The 17,875-nt window shown below is 40.5% G+C and overlaps 1 protein-coding gene and 1 long non-coding RNA gene across 2 annotated transcripts in view; one reads left to right on the top strand and one right to left on the bottom strand.

Annotated features, from left to right (window-relative positions):
- The window catches only part of TAOK1 (TAO kinase 1), a 156,704-nt gene that overhangs the window by 126,065 nt on the left and 12,764 nt on the right, over nt 1-17,875 (top strand). Inside the window, exons 18-19 of the mRNA XM_053570912.1 lie at nt 5,128-5,340; nt 8,140-8,322. Of these exons, the coding sequence (XP_053426887.1) occupies nt 5,128-5,340; nt 8,140-8,322 (396 nt within the window). The remainder of the gene's footprint in view (nt 1-5,127; nt 5,341-8,139; nt 8,323-17,875) is intronic.
- Nucleotides 8,126-9,357, bottom strand: LOC128571220 (uncharacterized). Its single transcript, XR_008375707.1, has 2 exons — nt 9,281-9,357; nt 8,126-8,309 (listed from the first exon to the last, which is right to left on the bottom strand). It is a non-coding gene; the product is annotated as an uncharacterized LOC128571220 (long non-coding RNA).

Below are 17,875 nucleotides of genomic sequence, written 5' to 3'. Positions count from 1 at the left end.
TAACATCATCTACAAAGTAGTTGTGTTAACTATCAACAAAAACTTACTTATTCAATGCTTAGGAAAACTGGAATTCATAATGGTTTTTCAGATTAATTTTGTTTTTGCAGTGGAGAGATACACAGGGTGTCTGTAAAGTTCGTGTGTAATTTAAAATATTTGTCTGTTGCACACAAACTTTATGGATACCCTATATGATAATTTGACAGTTTCCCACTAAATGAAATGTCTGAATAATTCTGATTTTAAAGCCAGCAGCATCCAAGAATAAACCTAAATGAAAACATGTTAGTTTTCGGTAGTTCTGTCATAAATCTGACAGGACTTAATTTCTCCGTGACATGGATGATGGATAGCTGTTTGGCATTTAACCCCTCCTTTCTGTTTCCTGTCATTAGAGCCTTTCAGTTTGAAAGTTTGTAAATAGTAGTCTAATTTTCCCAAATACTAAATTAAAAATGGGAAGAAAATAATAATTCACTACCACTGATGTTACATACAGTGCCTCCTTCTCATGACAAATGAGATGGAGGTTTTCTTTTAGTAGGAAGAAAAATCATCATTTTCTTCTTTTTTATGCATATCTCTGTACTTAGCCAATTTGAACAAAACAGACTAGATTTTAACACCAAGTCATTTAATTTCTATTTACCTAAGTATACTTAGGTTAAATAAAACCTTCTCCAAACTTTCTCCTCTTCAAACCTCTCCTCTGGGAAGAGGAGAATTTACTTTGAATACTTAACCTATAGTGACTAGGATTTATGGGGGGGAGGTACATTCTTTGTGGAATGGTTTGAGTAAAAGCCTGCTGCTGACTCTGCTATTTCTTCAGCTACCATACAGATGATGCTTTGTCAGCATTAAATGAGTAGAAATGACTATAACTATTTTTTCCTTTGAGATAGAGTCTCACTACGTCGCCCTTGGTAGAGTGCTGTGGCGTCATAGCTCATAGCAACCTCAAACTCTTGGGCTTAAGAGATTCTTTTGCCTCAGCCTCCCAAGTAGCTGGGACTATAGACACCCACCACAATGCCCAGCTATTTTTTTTGTTGTAGTAGTTGTTGTTTAGTGCACCCAGGCTGGGTTCAAACCTGCCAGCCCTGGTGGATGTGGTCAGCGCCCTAATCACTGAGCTACGGGTGCTGAGCCATAAATGACTATAACATTCTTGTTTTCACAGAGTCAAATATTGAGGAATATATAGTTTATTCTTGGTATAAACATTAATCTTACTCTTGATGAAGAAAAAATTTTCAAGACATTCTTTTTTCTCATTAGGCAGTGATACGGAATGATTATAGTTTCCTTGGCACAACATTTTAAGAAAAAAAAATATTTTATAAGAATGGAGGCTATCATACAGAGGCACAAGATAAGACTATTTTTGGTCAAAAGATTAACTATTTTTGGTTAAAAACATGCTACTAAGCACAGACGAAATAAGAAATTTCTTTTTCTAGCTATATATTTCTTAACCTCCTCATAGAAAAAAACATATTCCTAGGACCTAGTGCCTCAGTTGGTGAAAAATATAGAAAAAGTGTGTATTTAATGTTGTAATAGAGGGAAGAAAAAACTTTCCTAGGTGAGTATATGATTTTGGTCCTATGTGCACCACTATAAATGCTAACAGTTACTAAATAGTTTATTCAACTACACGCAGAATCAACCAGTCAATACCTATTAAGGTGAAATAATTTTAACTCTAGGTTTTGCCTCAATGTAGTAAATGAATGTATTCCCACTTGCAGATTGACAAGTATACTTTATAGAAATGTCTTATCTTACAAAACCTTTTAAAAACCTAGTTCATAGAATATAAACACTAAAGCCAAAGGTCTACAGACATTTATGTCTGTAAATTCAAATTATTTTTGTCTCTAAAATGTTTATGTACTGTAGGTCTTATCTGTTATCACCTTGGGATGCCAAGAAGAGGGTTGGGCCCTCCGTTATCCCCATAACTTTGGTTTGACCTTTGAAAGGTTAGTTAACTTGACCACCGATTTCAAGTTTTTGCTTGTGTGGAAGAGTAAGTCATTACTAAGTATGTTTCTGCTTATTCTTTGAAGGAAAAGACCGTTGTAATCATGATATCAATTAGTTACTAAGAGAGACTTCCAAGACAGCTTCAAGTTCGGTATGTTGACTGTGTAGTTGGAGTTGAGATTGTCTTCAAAAGAAATTGGATTAAATTGAAATCATTTCCACTCAGATCAGGAACCAGGCAAGGTTGCCCATTGTCTCCACTGCTCTTTAACATTGTAATGGAACTTTTAGCCATCGCAATTAGGGAAGAAAAGGCGATCAAGGGTATCCATATAGGGTCAGAAGAGATCAAACTTTCACTCTTCGCAGATGATATGATTGTATATCTGGAAAACACCAGAGATTCTCCTACAAAATTCTTAGAAGTGATCAAGGAATACAGCAGCGTCTCACGTTTCAAAAATCAACATTCATAAATCCGTAGCCTTTATATATACCAACAATAGTCAAGCTGAAAAAACAGTTAAGAACTCTATTCTGTTCACAGTAGTGCCAAAGAGGATGAAATATTTGGGAGTTTATCTAACAAAGGACGTGAAAGATCTCTGTAAAGAGAACTATGAAACTCTAAGCTGTTTTTCTAATGGAAAAACATACCATGCTCATGGCTGGGAAGAATCAACATTGTTAAAATGTCCATACTCCCCAAAGCAATATACAATTTTAATGCAATCCCTATGAAAGCTCCACTGTCATACTTTAAAGATCTTGAAAAAATAATACTTCGTTTTATATGGAATCAGAAAAAAACCTCGAATAGCCATTACTCAGAAATAAAAACAAAGCAGGAGGAATCACGCTACCAGACCTCAGACTATACTATAAATCGATAGTGATCAAAACAGCATGGTACTGGCACAAAAACAGAGAGGTAGATGTATGGAACAGAATAGAGAACCAAGAGATAAACCTAGCTACTTACCGTTATTTGATCTTTAACAAGCCAATTAAAAACATTCAATGGGGAAAAGATTCCCTATTTAACAAATGGTGCTGGGCGAACTGGCTGGCAACCTGTAGAAGACTGAAACTGGACCCACACCTTTCACCATTAACTAAGATGAACTCTCACTGGATTAAAGATTTAACTTAAGACATGAAACTATAAAAATACTAGAAGAGGGTGGCGCCTGTAGCTCAGTGAGTAGGGTGCCGGCCCCATTTACCGAGGGTGGCGGGTTTAAACCCAGCCCCGGCTGAACTGCAACCAAAAAATAGCCGGGCGTTGTGGCAGGAGCCTGTAATCCCAGCTGCTCGGGAGGCTGAGGCAGGAGAATCACGGAAGCCCAAGAGCTAGAGGTTGCTGTGAGTCCAGTGACATCATGGCACTCTACTGAAGGTGGTAAAGTGAGACTCTGTCTCTACTAAAAAAAAAAAAAAAAAAAAAAAATACTAGAAGAAAGTGCAGGGAAAAGTCTTGAAGAAATCGGCTCGGGCGAATATTTTATGAGGAGGACCCCCTGGGCAATTGAAGCAACTTCAAAAATACACTACTGGGACATGATCAAACTAAAAAGCTTCTGCACAGCCAAGAACACAGTCAGTAAAGCAAGCAGACAGCCCTCAGAATAGGAGAAGATATTTGCAGGTTATATCTCTGACAAAGGTTTAATAACCAGAATCCACAGAGAACTCAAACGTATTAGCAAGAAAAGAACACGTGATCCCATCTCAGGGTGGGCAAGGGACTTGAAGAGAAACTTCTCTGAGGAAGACAGGTGCACGGCCTATAGACATACAAAAAAATGCTCATCATCCTTAATCATCAGAGAAATGCAAATCAAAACTACATTGAGATATCATCTAACCCCTGTAAGATTAGCCCACATCACAAAATCCCAAAACCAGAAATGTTGGCGTGGATATGGAGAAAAGGGAACATTTCTACACTGCTGGTGGGAATGCAAACTAATATATTCCTTTTGGAAAGATGTTTGGAGAACACTTAGAGATCTAAAAATAGACCTGCCGTTCAATCCTATAATTCCTCTTCTAGGTATATATCCAGAAGACCAAAAACCACATTATAACAAAGATATCTGTATCAGAATGTTTATTGCAGCCCAATTCATAATTGCTAAGTCATGAAAAAATCCCAAGTGCCCATCGATCCACGAATGGATTAATAAATTGTGGTATATTTACACCATGGAATATTATGCAGCCTTAAAGAAAGATGGAGACTTTACCTCTTTCATGTTTACATGGATGGAGCTGGAACATATTCTTCTTAGTAAAGTATCTCAAGAATGGAAGAAAAAGTATCCACTGTACTCAGTCCTAGTATGAAACTAATTTATGGCTTTCATATGAAAGCTATAACTCAGTTATAACCTAAGAATATGAGGAAGGGGGAGAGGGAGGGGAGGGGAGGGAGGAGGATAGGAAGAGGGAGGGTGATTGGTGGGACCACACCTATGGTGCATCTTACAAGGGTACATGTGAAACTTACTAAATGTAGAATATAAATGTCTTAACACAATAACTAAGAAAATGCCAGGAAGGCTATGTTAACCGTGTGATGAAAATATGTCATATGGTATATAAAACCAGTGTATGGTGCCCCATGATTGCATTAATGTACACAGCTATGATTTAATAATAAATAAAAAAAAAAAAGAAATTGAAGCATAGTGTTTCAGATAAGGAACAGGATAAATGTGGTTTATTTTCTGCCTAGGGATCTGATAACATACTGTCTTCCCAGTAAAATGCTTTTATATCTATTATACTAATTCATGAGAAAAAAAATTGTGTCATGAATATATACAGTAATCAAAGCTAATTTTAATATTTACTCATTACTAAATTTACAAGTGAAATAACATTGCTTGAAGTCCTATTATAAATGGAGTTCTTTATGTTTTAATGTTTTAAATGAGAATTTTTGTTAGAAAATGCGTAGAATCCAATCTATGATTGACCCAACCAAGTACAAAAGTATCTGCAAACTTAAGATCTTACCTTTTTTGGCTTTCCTCTCCTAATAGCCTGTATTTTCATGTAAGTAAACATTAGGTATACCAACTGCTGTATATTACAACTTCTTTACATCTATTTTTTTCTTCCCAGTCTAAGGAACTACAGATAAAAAAACAGTTTCAGGACACCTGCAAAATCCAAACCAGACAGTACAAAGCATTAAGGAATCACCTGCTGGAGACTACACCAAAGAGTGAGCACAAAGCTGTTCTGAAACGGCTAAAAGAAGAACAGACCCGGAAGTTAGCCATCTTGGCTGAACAGTATGATCACAGCATTAATGAAATGCTCTCCACACAAGCCGTGAGTTCCTTTTCTTTAGGCAAAACAAATGTACAGGCCCGTTTTTTTCAACCACCTGAATGAAATCCCAGCAGTTAAAATATTAGTTGGAAATTATATTCTCCTGCAGCTTGGGAAATAGTTGTGGGAGTTTATAGCCTTCAGACTCTGAACATTGTTTGAAAATGTCATGATGCACCTCGGTGCCCATAGCACAGTGGTTATGGTGCCAGCCACATACACCGAAGTTGGAGGTTTTGAACCCAGGCCAACTAACAATGATAATTGCAACAAAAAATAGCCAGGTGTCATGGCGGGTGCCTGTAGTCCCAGCTACTTGGGAGGCTGAGGCAAGAGAATCGCTTGAGCCCAGGAGTTTGAGGTTGCTGTGAGCTGTGACTCCACGACACTCTACTACAGGTGACACGGTGAGACTCTGTCTTTTTTTTTTTTTTTCATTTTTAGAGACAGAGTTTCATTTCGTTGCCCTCCGTAGAGTGTTGTGGTATCACAGCTCACAGCAACCTCCAGCTTTTGGACTTAGGAGATTCTCTTGCCTCAGCCTCCCGAGTAGCTGGGACTACAGGCTCCCACCACAATGCCCGGGGGCCAGGTTCAAACCTGCCACCCTTGGTATATGGGGCCAGCACCCTACTCAATGAGCCACAGGCACCACCCAAGACTCTGTCTCTTAAAAAAAAAAAAAAAAGGCCGAGTGTGGTGGCTCTTGCCTATACTCATAGCACTCTGGGAGGCTAAGGCAGGTGGATTGCTCTGAGCTCAGAGGTTCAAGACCAGCCTGAGCCAGAGTGAGACCCATCTCAACCAAAAAACAAAAAAGCTGGGCGTTGAGGCGGGCGCCTGTAGTCCCAGCTACTTAGGAGGCTGAAGCAAGAGAATCGCTTAAGCCCAAGAGTTGGAAGTTGCTGTGGGCTATGATGTAACAGCATTCTACTGAGGGCAACAAAGTGAGACTCTGTCTCAATAAAAATAAATAAATAAATTGGAAAAAAAGGAAAATTAAAAAAAAACAAAACTTTGACTTGGTACCTGTAAGTACAGTGGTTACTGCACTAGCCACATATACCAAGGGTGGCAGGTTTGAACCCGGCCCAGGCCTGCTAAACAACAATGACAATTGCAACAGTAAAATAGCCGGGCGCTGTGGCAGGCTCCTGTAGTCCCAGCTAGTTGAAAAGCTGAGGCAAGAGAATTGCTGAAGCCCAAGAGTTGGAGGTTGCTATGATCTGTGACGCCAGGGCACTTACTGAGGGTGACATAGTGAAACTCTGCAACAACAACAACAACAAAAAATAGCCAGGTGCTGTGGCGGGCGCCTGTAGTCCCAGCTACTCGGGAGGCTGAGGCCAGAGAATCGCTTAAGCCCAGGAGCTGGAGGTTGCTGTGAGCTGTGTGATGCCACGGCACTCTACCAAGGGCCAATAAAGTGAGACTCTGTCTCTACAAAAAAAAAACAACCAAAACTTCAAACTAAGACGATTGAAAGCCAATTGAAAGCAAAATTAAAAAAGAAAATGTCATGATGCTTGTAGAATTCTCTATGATACATTTACACATGAGGTTCTAAGTAGGCTTCCTGCCAAAACAGATCCCAACAGCTTATTGAGATCAGAGCATCAGCTTTGGTAAACAGTAGGCAAAAAGTAGCCTATATTGGGAATCTAAATGGTCGCATTTTAGTGTAACTACAAAATATTTTCCCTATAAGAGCTTTGTAAACTTTTTCTTAAAGAGCCAAATAATATTTTGGGCTTTGCAGGCCAGGAAGCAAAATTAGGATATTATGAGGTAGTTATATAACTCCTCATAACTTAATATAAAATGTAACCATTTCAAGGCCAGGTGCAGTGACTCAATGCTGTAATTCTAGCACTTTTAGAGGCTAAAGTGGGAGGATCACTTGTGGCCGGGAGTTTGAGACCAGCCTGGGTAATACTGAGACCCCATCTCTACAAAAAATAGAAAATTAGCTAAGCATGATGTCATGTAGCTGCTTGAGAGGCTGAGGCAAGAGAATCACTTGAGCCTAGAAGTTTGAGGTGGCAGTGAGCAACAGAAGGAGATCTTGTCTCAAAAATAAAATTAAAAAAATTAATAAATAGCATATAACCATTTCAGAATGAAAAAACCATCTCAGATAGAGTGGGCTATAAGAAAAAAAAGACAAAACAGGCAGCCATCCAGATTGGGCCTGTAGGCTATAGTTTGCTGGTCTCTGTTCCCTAGTTATTTCCATAGGAAAGAAGAGATTCAGAGTTTTATAATACCTAATCAGACTCTACATTTTTCATGAGAAAAATATGGTTTGGGGCGGCGCCTGTGGCTCAGTGAGTAAGGTGCTGGCCCCATATACCAAGGGTGGTGGGTTCAAACCCAGCCCTGGCCAAACTGCAACATAAAATAGCTGGGCGTTGTGGCGGGCACCTGTAGTCCCAGCTACTCGGGAGGCTGAGGCAAGAGAATCGCTTAAGCCCAGAAGCTGGAGGTTGCTGTGAGCTGTGTGACACCATAGCACTCTACTCAAGGCGATAAAGTGAGACTCTGTCTCAAAAAAAAAAGAAAAAGAAAAAGAAAAATATGGTTATTTAAGCATTCTCCAAATAACTTGTGATAGGTTTACCTTTTAATGCTGTTATTGGTTATTGTGCCTTTCTTGTTCAGAGGTGTTTACTGCAGGATACAAGGGAGAATAATTATGTAACCTACAAAAAAGTAGTCTTGTCTTTTTTCACTGATCCTCCTTTCCATGGGTCATGAAAAGGTAGCTCACAATATGTATATGTTTTCTTTTTCTCTTAGCTGCGTTTGGATGAAGCACAGGAAGCAGAATGCCAGGTTTTAAAGATGCAGCTGCAGCAGGAACTGGAGCTGTTGAATGCATATCAGAGCAAAATCAAGATGCAAGCTGAGGCACAACATGATCGAGAGCTTCGTGAGCTTGAACAGAGGGTCTCCCTCCGCAGGGCCCTCTTAGAACAAAAGGTATAAATAATAAAAGGAAGATGGTTGTTCTTGTATTTGCTTTTAGCAAAAGCATTTTATTATATAAATATATTTTCATATTGACAGAGGTCATATTAAGTCAGCGGTTCTCAACCTGTGGGTCACGACCCCTTTATAACAATGAAATACATTGCGGCATTAGGAAGGTTGAGAACCACTGTATTAAGTAATATAATTCCATTTGTGATAATAGTGTTTTTCTTTAAAATTTTTGATTCACTAATGACTTTTACAATTAGTCCCAAAAATCAAGGGAATATAATCAAGTAGTAATTACTAGAGAAAGCATATGTTGTATGTGAAGACAGTAAGTTGAATTGGGATAGTAGCAGCTTTGGCTCTCTGTTCCTCACTTCTTGGAGAAAGACTTGTAAAGAAAAAGAACAGCATTAATTACCTGAGAGAAGTAGGGACAAAGGATCAGGAATGTACTTTACTCAGACATCTTAGCTTGGTGAAAGATTACTAAGGGACTGAAGGTAAAATCAGTTCCAAAAGGTGAAAAAAAGTCAAGCTGAAAAATGTTACTTTAAGATATATTTTTACGGGCTGTACCTGTGGCTCACAGGGGTAGGGTACCCTCCTGAGGTGGCGGGTTCAAACCCAGCCCCAGCCAGAAACTGCAAAAAAAAGATACATTTTTACTTTTTCTGACTAATTCTTTGTCAGTATAGTAGAGAATAGAACTAGAATCTCTAAATTCATCTCAAATTTCTATTCTTCGCCGTACTAAAGTATATGCACGTACTATGCGTGTGTTGGGGAAAGATTGATGGACAGAGATTTTGAGAAGTAAAGAGAGGAAAGGCATTTGTTGTTAGAAGTGGGTAGATTATCTGTTGTATTAAGAATTCAGAGCTATATTTCAGAATTTCCAAATCATAAGTTTCCAACAGCTGGTATAGTCTTATGTCTGTCAGTTATTATTAATACTTACCTAATTGTGTTCCTGAAGTTGTCACTGTTTTCTGGTTCATAGGCCTGTAGATTTTCCTCTATTTCCTATAGTTAACATAAAAAGAGAATGTTTTATTAAAGTTCATTTTAAAGATAAAAAACAGGCTCAGCACCCATAGTCCAGTAGGTAGGGTGCCAGCAACATACACCAAGGCTGGTGGGTTTGAGCCCAGCCCGGGCTTGCTAAACAAAAAAAAAATGACAACTGCAACCAAGAAATAACTGGGCATTGTAGCAGGCACCTGTAGTCCCAGCTACTTGGGAGGCTGAGACCGGAGAATCGCTTAAGCCCAAGAGTTGGAGGTTGCTTTGAGTTGTGACGCCATGGCACTCTACCTTAGGCGACATAGTGAGATTCTGTCTCAAAAAAAAGATAACATACCTTCTTAAAATACCACCTAAATAAGATGTTACTATTTTTCTGGCCACAGGGTCTTTATTAGTGGCTTCTTTGAGAGGTACTTGTAGAAATTATCTCAATTATGTTTCTCATTCAAGATGGGAAGGATAATACATATGAATTTTGAAAAATCTAATTTGGCCCATATACAGATATTCTAAATCTGTCTCATTCCAAATCTCATATTTAAAATTCAATCTATGCCGGGTACAATGGCCCATGCCTGTAATCCTAGCACTTTGGGAGGCCAAGGCAGGAGAATCTCTTGAGGTCAAGAGATCAAGGCCAGTCTGAGCAACATAGTACCTAGTAAGACTTCATCTCTACAAAAATTAGAAAAATTAGCTTGGTGTGATGTCACATACCTGTAGTCCCTGCTATTTAAGAAGCTAAGTGGGGAGGATCACCTAAGCCCCGGAGTTTGAGGTTGCAGTTAGCTATCATGATGCCATTGTATCAAAGCAGGCAATAAAACAAGACTCTGTTTCAAAAAAAATTAAAAATAAAGTAAGACAATAGCTGGGCGTTGTGACGGGTGCCTGTAGTCCCAGCTACTTGGGGGGGCTGAGGCAAGAGAATCGCTTGAGCCAAAAGTTTGAGGTTGTTGTGAGCTATGATGCCACGGCACTCTACCAAGGGTGACAAAGTGAGACACTGTCTCAAAAAAAATTTTTTTTTAATTAAATGAGACACAGAGTAAGCTCAGTTCTGTACTTTTAAGGGGTGTCACATGTACTATCAAGTTAGCAAAGCCAAAGGATTCTCATCTACACCACACAACCTTTAGTCTAGAACAACTAAGAGTATTGAGAGAATACTTCAAGAAGACCACGCAGTCGAACTGGGTTGCTGCAGAGGAACTGACTGGCTTCAAGGATCCACTTGTTGAATCAGTAATAATGACTTGGTTCATGAATGAGTGTGTCAAATGGAAGAAGTTGAAGTAGCAGCAGCAACAACACACTCAGCCAAGTTTAACATCAGGAGCATCAAACCAGGCTATTTTGGTGTAGGAGGAAGAAACGCCCTTATCCATAAGTGCTGCAGACCCTCATCCACTGACTCCTAGAAATTTGGATGCATCTTACATGCGCCTTTGGGCATTAAGCAATCTGGAAGGGGGCAGCGCCTGTGGCTCAAGGAGTAGGATGCTGGTCCCATATGCCAGAGGTGGTGGGTTCAAACCCAGCCCCGGCCAAAAACCACAAAAAAAAAAAAAAAAGAAAGAAAGAAATCTGGAAGGACTGGTCTTTCTGTGTTCATTATGGGATTCTCAGCTTCTTGATATTCAGTAGATATGTCTAGGGGACTCTGATCCTCCTTGGGTCTCCATTCCCTATCAAATAGATGAATTTGTGTAGTTATGCAACCTGCCTGGGAAAGAGCATCCTAGCATTCTAGATTAATATCTTTTCCCAGTGTGCCTTGGTTGAGGGGGGTACGGCCGTCACTGATATTCACTGCAACTCCTACTTACCATATCTTCTAAGAAAAATCTGCGATCTAAATCCTGACCAACCAAGAGACATTTCCAAACACCTTTAAAGGATCATTTCCAGTTGAAATAGATCAGAGCCCAGGGATTTATCTTTTTCTGTAAGAAAAAAAATGAAATCCCCTCATCTTTCATCATTGCCTGCATAATCTGTATTTCATTTGAGTGCCTTCTCACCCAGGTTTCAGTATTAGCAGAGGAGTGATGTCAACAACGTTGTAAAAAAAAAAAATTAGGTGACAGCACCTGTGGCTCAACGGAGTAGGGTGCCAGCCCCATATGCCAGAGGTGGCAGGTTCAAACCCAGCCCTGGCCAAAAACTGCAAAAAAAAAAAAAAAATTAGGGTGGCGCCTGTGGTTCGGTGAGTAGGGCGCCGGCCCCATATACCCAGGGTAGTGGGTTCAAACTCGGCCTCGGCCAAACTGCAACAAAAAAATAGCCTGGCGTTGTGGTGGGTGCCTGTAGTCCCAGCTACTCAGGAGGCTAAGGCAAGAGAATTGCCTAAGCCCAGGAGCTGGAGGTTACTGTGAGCTGTGACAACACAGCACTCTACCGAGGGTAACAAAGTAAAACTCTGTCTCAAACAAACAAAAAAAAAATTGCTTCCTTTCTGCCTGAGACACCATCTTCCATAATTCACCCAAGTTACAAACACAAAGGGAAAGAGGAAAGGCACCTGATACCTGTTCTCTTGGCCTTTTAGAAAATACGGAGTTGTTCTTTGGTCATGTACATGCAGATCTACAAGAAAGGTGATATTGTAGACATCAGAGAATGGGTACTGTTCAAAAGGCATACCACACAGATGCTACCATGACAAAACTGGAAGCGTCTACAGTGTGTTACCCAGTATGCTGTTGGCATTGTTATAAACAAACAAGGGCAAGATTCTTGCCAAGAGGATTAATGTTCATATTGAGCATATTAAGCATTCTAAGACCAAGATAGTTTCCTAAAACATGTGAAGGAAAATGATCAGAAAAAGAAGGAAGCCAAAGAGAAAGGTACTTGAGTTCAATTGAAGCACCAGCTCTACCCAGAGATGCTCACTCTGTTGAGAACCAGTGGAAAGGAGCCTGAGCTGCTGGAACCTATGAATTCATGGCGTAATAGGCGTATAGGGTAGCCACACAGGAAAACCAAAAGAACCAGTTGAATGGGGGCAAAAGGTGCTGGAACCTATTCCCTATGAATTTATGCCATAATAGGCATAGCAAGCTTTGTCACATTTGATGGAAAGGACCCTGAGCTCCTAGAAGCTTTTCTCTACGAATTCATGGCTTAATAGGTGTGAAAACTGAAAGTCTGCTGTAAAAAAAATAATTAAATTCAATCTAAAGTCCTGTTTTTCTCTCTCCTTTTTATTTCTTTTTCTTTTTTTTTTTTTTTTTTTTTGAGACAGGGTCTCACTCTGTTGCCTAGTAGTCTAGGTCACAGCAACCTCAAAACTCCTGGGTTCAAGCAATCCTCCTGCCTCAGCCTTCAGAGTAGTTGGGATTATAGGCACCTGTCAGAACATCTGCCTAATTTTTGTTTTTAGTAGAGATGGAGTGGTCTGACTCTTGATCAGGCTGGTCTCAAACTCCTGAGCTCAAAGTGATCCTCCTGCCTCAGCCTCCCAGAGTTAAATTTCTGTCTCTGAAGATTCAAAATTATCACTAAAAGAAAAACTCCCTAATTGGTATTAATAAAGTACAGTTGTCATTTTAGCTCCACCTAGTGGCTCAGTGTTACGCAGGGCTAATTAGCATCTTAGGCACAGTTCCCCCCCTTCCTTCCTCTCTTTCTATCGCTCTGTCCCTCTCCCTCTTCCTCTTCTTCTCCCTCCCTCCCTCCCCTCTTTCTTTCTTTCTTTTCCTGAATATCACTATGTTTCCTTTTTGAAACACTCCCTTGGGAAGCTGTGCACTGACACCAATGCCTGGTCCACACTTCATGGGCCTTTGTCTAGGAGAGGTCATGAGCTTCATTGACCTCATATGATGATAGTTCTGATAGCCATTCCAGAAAAAAGAGTTCCAAAATTGCTTTCAAGGGTGGACTAGGCACTGGAGTCAATGCATAGCTTCCCAAGGGGAGGACTTCAAAGGTGACTGTAGTATATTCAGCAATGAAACATATAGCATTTTTTTCTAGGATGAATTCAAAAACTTAATTGACACTGTATGAACCAAAGCTTACATGTTATACATAGCCTAATAAAGTAAGGGCATAAAATCAGTACTCATTGTTGAAAGTACAGTAGCATTCCTATACTTTGCTAATGCATCTTAGAAAGTCACTTGGAGTTGTGTGTTGAGCTTTGGAAAAGTTAAGTATTCAAAACCCTTTGAACAGGAGGGTAATTGGTGGGACCACATGTCTAGTGCATCTTACAAAGGTACATGTGAAATTTACTAAATGTAGAATATAAGTGTCTTAACACAATAACTAAGAAAATGCCGTGAAGGCTGTGTTAACCAGTTTGATGAAAATATTTCAAATTGTGTATAAAACCAACACGTTATACCCCATGATTAATGTACACAGCTATGATTTAATTTAAAAAAAAACCTTTGAACATTTATGCCAAGGAAAATAAATCCAAAATATAGGGAAAACATTATTCATAAATATATTAATAAAACATACATTATAATAGTTTAAAATAACCTAACCATCTAAAATAAAATAGATGGTTTACCTAGTAGTCTGGGAGGCCAAGACAGGGGGATCAATTGAGCTTAGAAGTTCAAGATTAGCCTGAACAAGAGTGAGCCTCCCATCTCTCTTAAAAAAAAAAAAAAAAAAAAAAAATTAGCTAGGGTTTCTGGCGGGTGCTTGGAGTCCAACTACTGGGGAGGCTGAGACGGGAGACTCTTTTGAACTCAGGAGTTTGAGATTGCTGTTAGCTAGGCTTAATACCATGGCACTCTAGCCTGGGATAATAGAGAGACTGTGTCAAAAAAATAATAATAGCATTGAGGCCGGGCATTGTGGCTCACTCCTGTAATCTTAGCACTCTGGGAGGCCGAGGTAGTTGGATTAACTGAGCTCAGGAGTTCGAGACCAGCCTGAACAAGAGTGAGACTCTGGCTCTAAAAATAGCTGGGAGTTGTGGTGGGCTCCTGCAGTCCCAGCTATTGGAGAGGCTCAGGCAAGGGAATTGCTTGAGCCTGAGAGTTTGAGGTTGCTGTGAACTATAGCACCATGGCACTCTACCCAGTGTGACAAAGTGAGACTCTGACTCAAAAATAAAATAAAATAGACGGTTTACAATTCAGTAAACATTGCCAAACCTCTTATTCAGCCATTTAAATGATGACTACAAAAACAACATTAATATGGAAAAATATTTATGGGATGTTGAATAAAATAAAAAGGACAAATCCTACTTAAAGTGAATTGAAGTAATGTTAGTAGTGGCTTTATTAATATAATACATCGATTCATTTTAGTTTTTAATATGGCTTAGGCTGAATGAGGTGGCTCATGCCTGTAATCCAAGCACTCTTGGAGGCCAAAGCAGCAGATTACTTGAACTCAGGAGTTTGAAACCAGCCTGAGCAAGACCCAGACCCGGTCGCTACTAAAAATTGAAAAATCAGCTGAGCATCTTGGTGGGCACCTATAGCCGCACCTATTCAGGAGACTAAAGAAAGAGGATTGATTGAACCTGGTTTTAAGTTGCTGTGAGTTAGACTGATGCATTGCACTCTAGCCTAGGCAACAGAGTGAGACTCTGTCTCAAGAAAAAAAGCCCTTTAAGCTCATTTCATAATGGAAAATGCAAATAATTATTTAGTATTTATTTATTTATTTTTCAAGACAGAATATCACAATGTCACCCTCGGTAGAGTGCTGTGGTGTCATAGCTCACAGCAACCTCAAACTCTTGGGCTTAAGTGATTCTTTTCCCTCAGTCTCCCAAGTAGCTGGAAATACAGGCACCTGCCACAACACCCTGCTAATTATTTAGTATTTAAAAGAATAAAAGGGGCGGTGCCTGTGGCTCAAAGGAGTAGGGCGCCAGCCCAATATACCAGAGATGGTGGATTCAAACCCAAGCCCAGCCAAAAACTGCAAAAAAAAAAGAAAGAAAAAAGAAAAGAATAAAAGAACAATAGGGGTAATAAATCTGTAGTGTTGTGAGATATTACTTGTTTTTTAGGGCTAATGTTTACATTTCAGGTGAAGTACATGATTGCAAGGCAGGCTGGGGTCAGTTGCCAGTCACCAAGATCATGTACCCTTTCTACAAAAACTAAAAATCTTAATAGCTGTATTTTCTGCACTTTTTTTTTTTTTTTTTGTAGAGACAGAGTCTCACTGTACCACCCTCGGGTAGAGTGCCATGACATCACACGGCTCACAGCAACCTCTAACTCTTGGGCTTACGCAATTCTCTTGCCTCAGCCTCCTGAGCAGCTGGGACTACAGGCGCCCGCCACAGCGTCCGGCTGTTTTTTTTGTTGTTGTTGCAGTTTGGCCGGGGCTGGGTTTGAACCTGCTACCCTCGGCATATGGGGCTGGCACCCTACTCACTGAGCCACAAGCGCCGTCCCTCACTTTATCCTCAGTAAAGTACTGTGACATCACAGCTAACAGCAACCTCCAACTCCAGGGCTTAGGCAATTCTCTTGCCTCAGCCTCCCAAGTAGCTGGGACTACAGGTGCCACCACAATGCCCAGCTATTTTTTGTTGCAGTTTGGCCGGGGCCAGGTTTAAACCCACCACCCTCGGTATATGGGGCCAGCGCCCTACTCACTGAGACACCCATGCACTTTGTGTTTACTGGCAACACAGATAAGAAACAGTTACAAGCATCCGAAAAGAAAAAAAATGGAACCAGGGTGAATATTAGTTAATTCTAGATGAACAAAATAGTTCTGTTTAAAGGTTGCTGTCTGTCTCAGTGCTTGTAGCTCAAGCGGCTAAGGTGCCAGCCACATATATCAGAACTGGCCAGTTTGAATCCAGCCTGGGCCTGCCAAACAGCAATGACACTAAACCCAAAAAATAGCTGGGCCATGTGGTGGACGTCTGTAGTCCCAGCTACTTGAGAGGCTGAGGCAAGAGAATCGCTTAAGCCTAGGAGTTGGAGGTTGCTGTGAGCAGTGATGCCATTGCACTCTACCCAGGGCAACAGCTTGAGGCTCTGTCTCAAAAATAAATAAATAAAGGTTGCTGTCAGCCTCCAAGTAAACCAAATATTGTTCTTTTAGTTTGAGACACCAACAAAGTGAGCCTTTACAGCCAGGAGCAGTAGTTTATGCCTCTAATCCTAGCACTCTGGGAGGCTGAGGGGGGTGGATTGCTTGAGCTCACAAGTTCGAGAACAACTGGAGCCAGAGTGTGACCCCATCTCTAAAAATAACCAGGTGTTGTGACAGACACCTGTAGTCCCAGCTACTTGGGAGGCTAAGGCAAGAGGATCACTTAAGCCCAAGAGTTTGAGCTTGCTGTGAGCTGTGATGATGCCATGGCACTCTACCCAAGGTGACAGAGTGAGACTCTTATCTCAAAAAAAAAGTCTTCTTTACAATTAATTTATTTCAATTGAGCCCAAACAAGTCCTAACATCGCATTTGCTTAATTGGAGACAGAGTCTCACCCCTTTGTGACATCATCATAGCTCACAGCAACCTCAAACTCTTGGGCTCAAGCGTTCAAGTGATCCTTCTGCCTCAACCTCCTGAGTAGCTGAGACTACGGAAACCTGTCACAAGCCAGGCTAGATTTTCTATTTTTAGTGAGACAAGGTCTCACTCTTGCTCAGGCTGGAGGTATTTTAGCATAAGAGTATGCTCTCCTTCTTTGAAAATATAGATTGAATCATTTGCCCTATAGAAATTTGAACATTCTGGATTTGACTGATTGCATATTTTTTTCTCATTTTTTCCCTCATTTCATATTTTTCTCTTGCCTCTTCTTATTTTGTATAAATTAGTAATTAAGTCCAGAGATGTGATTATATTTAGGATTAATTTTTTGTTTAATTTCTTTCAAGAATTTTTCATAAGGATTACTGTGTATTTCCTTTTGCATCACATTAAGAGATATATCATAGGCTTGGTGCCCATAGCACAGTGTATGTGGCCGGCACCGGGCCAGCCACATGCACCAAGGGTGGCAGGTTCGAAACCGACCCAGGCCAGCTAAACAACGATGACAACTGCAACAAAAAAATAGCCGGGCATTGTGGTGGGTGCCTGTAGTCCCAGCTACTTGGGAGGCTGAGGCAAGAGAATCTCTTAAGCCCTAGAGTTTGAGGTTACTGTGAGTTGTGACACCACGGCATTCTGCAGAGGGCGATATAATCAGACTCTGTCTCAAAAAAAAAAAAAAAATCATAATATCTAGTAGTCCCAGTTTTGTTTTGTTTTGTTTTTTTGAGAGAGAGTCTTACTTTGTCGTCCTGTGTACAGTGCTGTGGCATCACAGCTCACAGCAACCATCAACTCTTGGGCTTGATTGTCTTGCCTCAGCCTCCCAAGTAGTTGGGACTACAGGTGCCTGCCACAATGCCCAGCTTTTTGTTGTTGTTGCAGGTGTCATTGCTGTTTTAGCTGGCTGGGCCCAAGTTCAAACCTGCCACCCTCTGTATATGAGACTGGCGCCCTACTCACTGAGCCACAGGCGCCGCCCCTAGTAGTCCTACTTTTTTTTTTGGAGACAGAGTCTCAAGCTGTCGCCCCC

This window comes from Nycticebus coucang, chromosome 18, assembly GCF_027406575.1.
Source record: "Nycticebus coucang isolate mNycCou1 chromosome 18, mNycCou1.pri, whole genome shotgun sequence".
Classification (NCBI taxonomy): Eukaryota; Metazoa; Chordata; class Mammalia; order Primates; family Lorisidae; genus Nycticebus; species Nycticebus coucang.
Note: the sequence above shows the minus strand (reverse complement) of the source record. Positions and strands in the feature narration are given on the sequence as shown.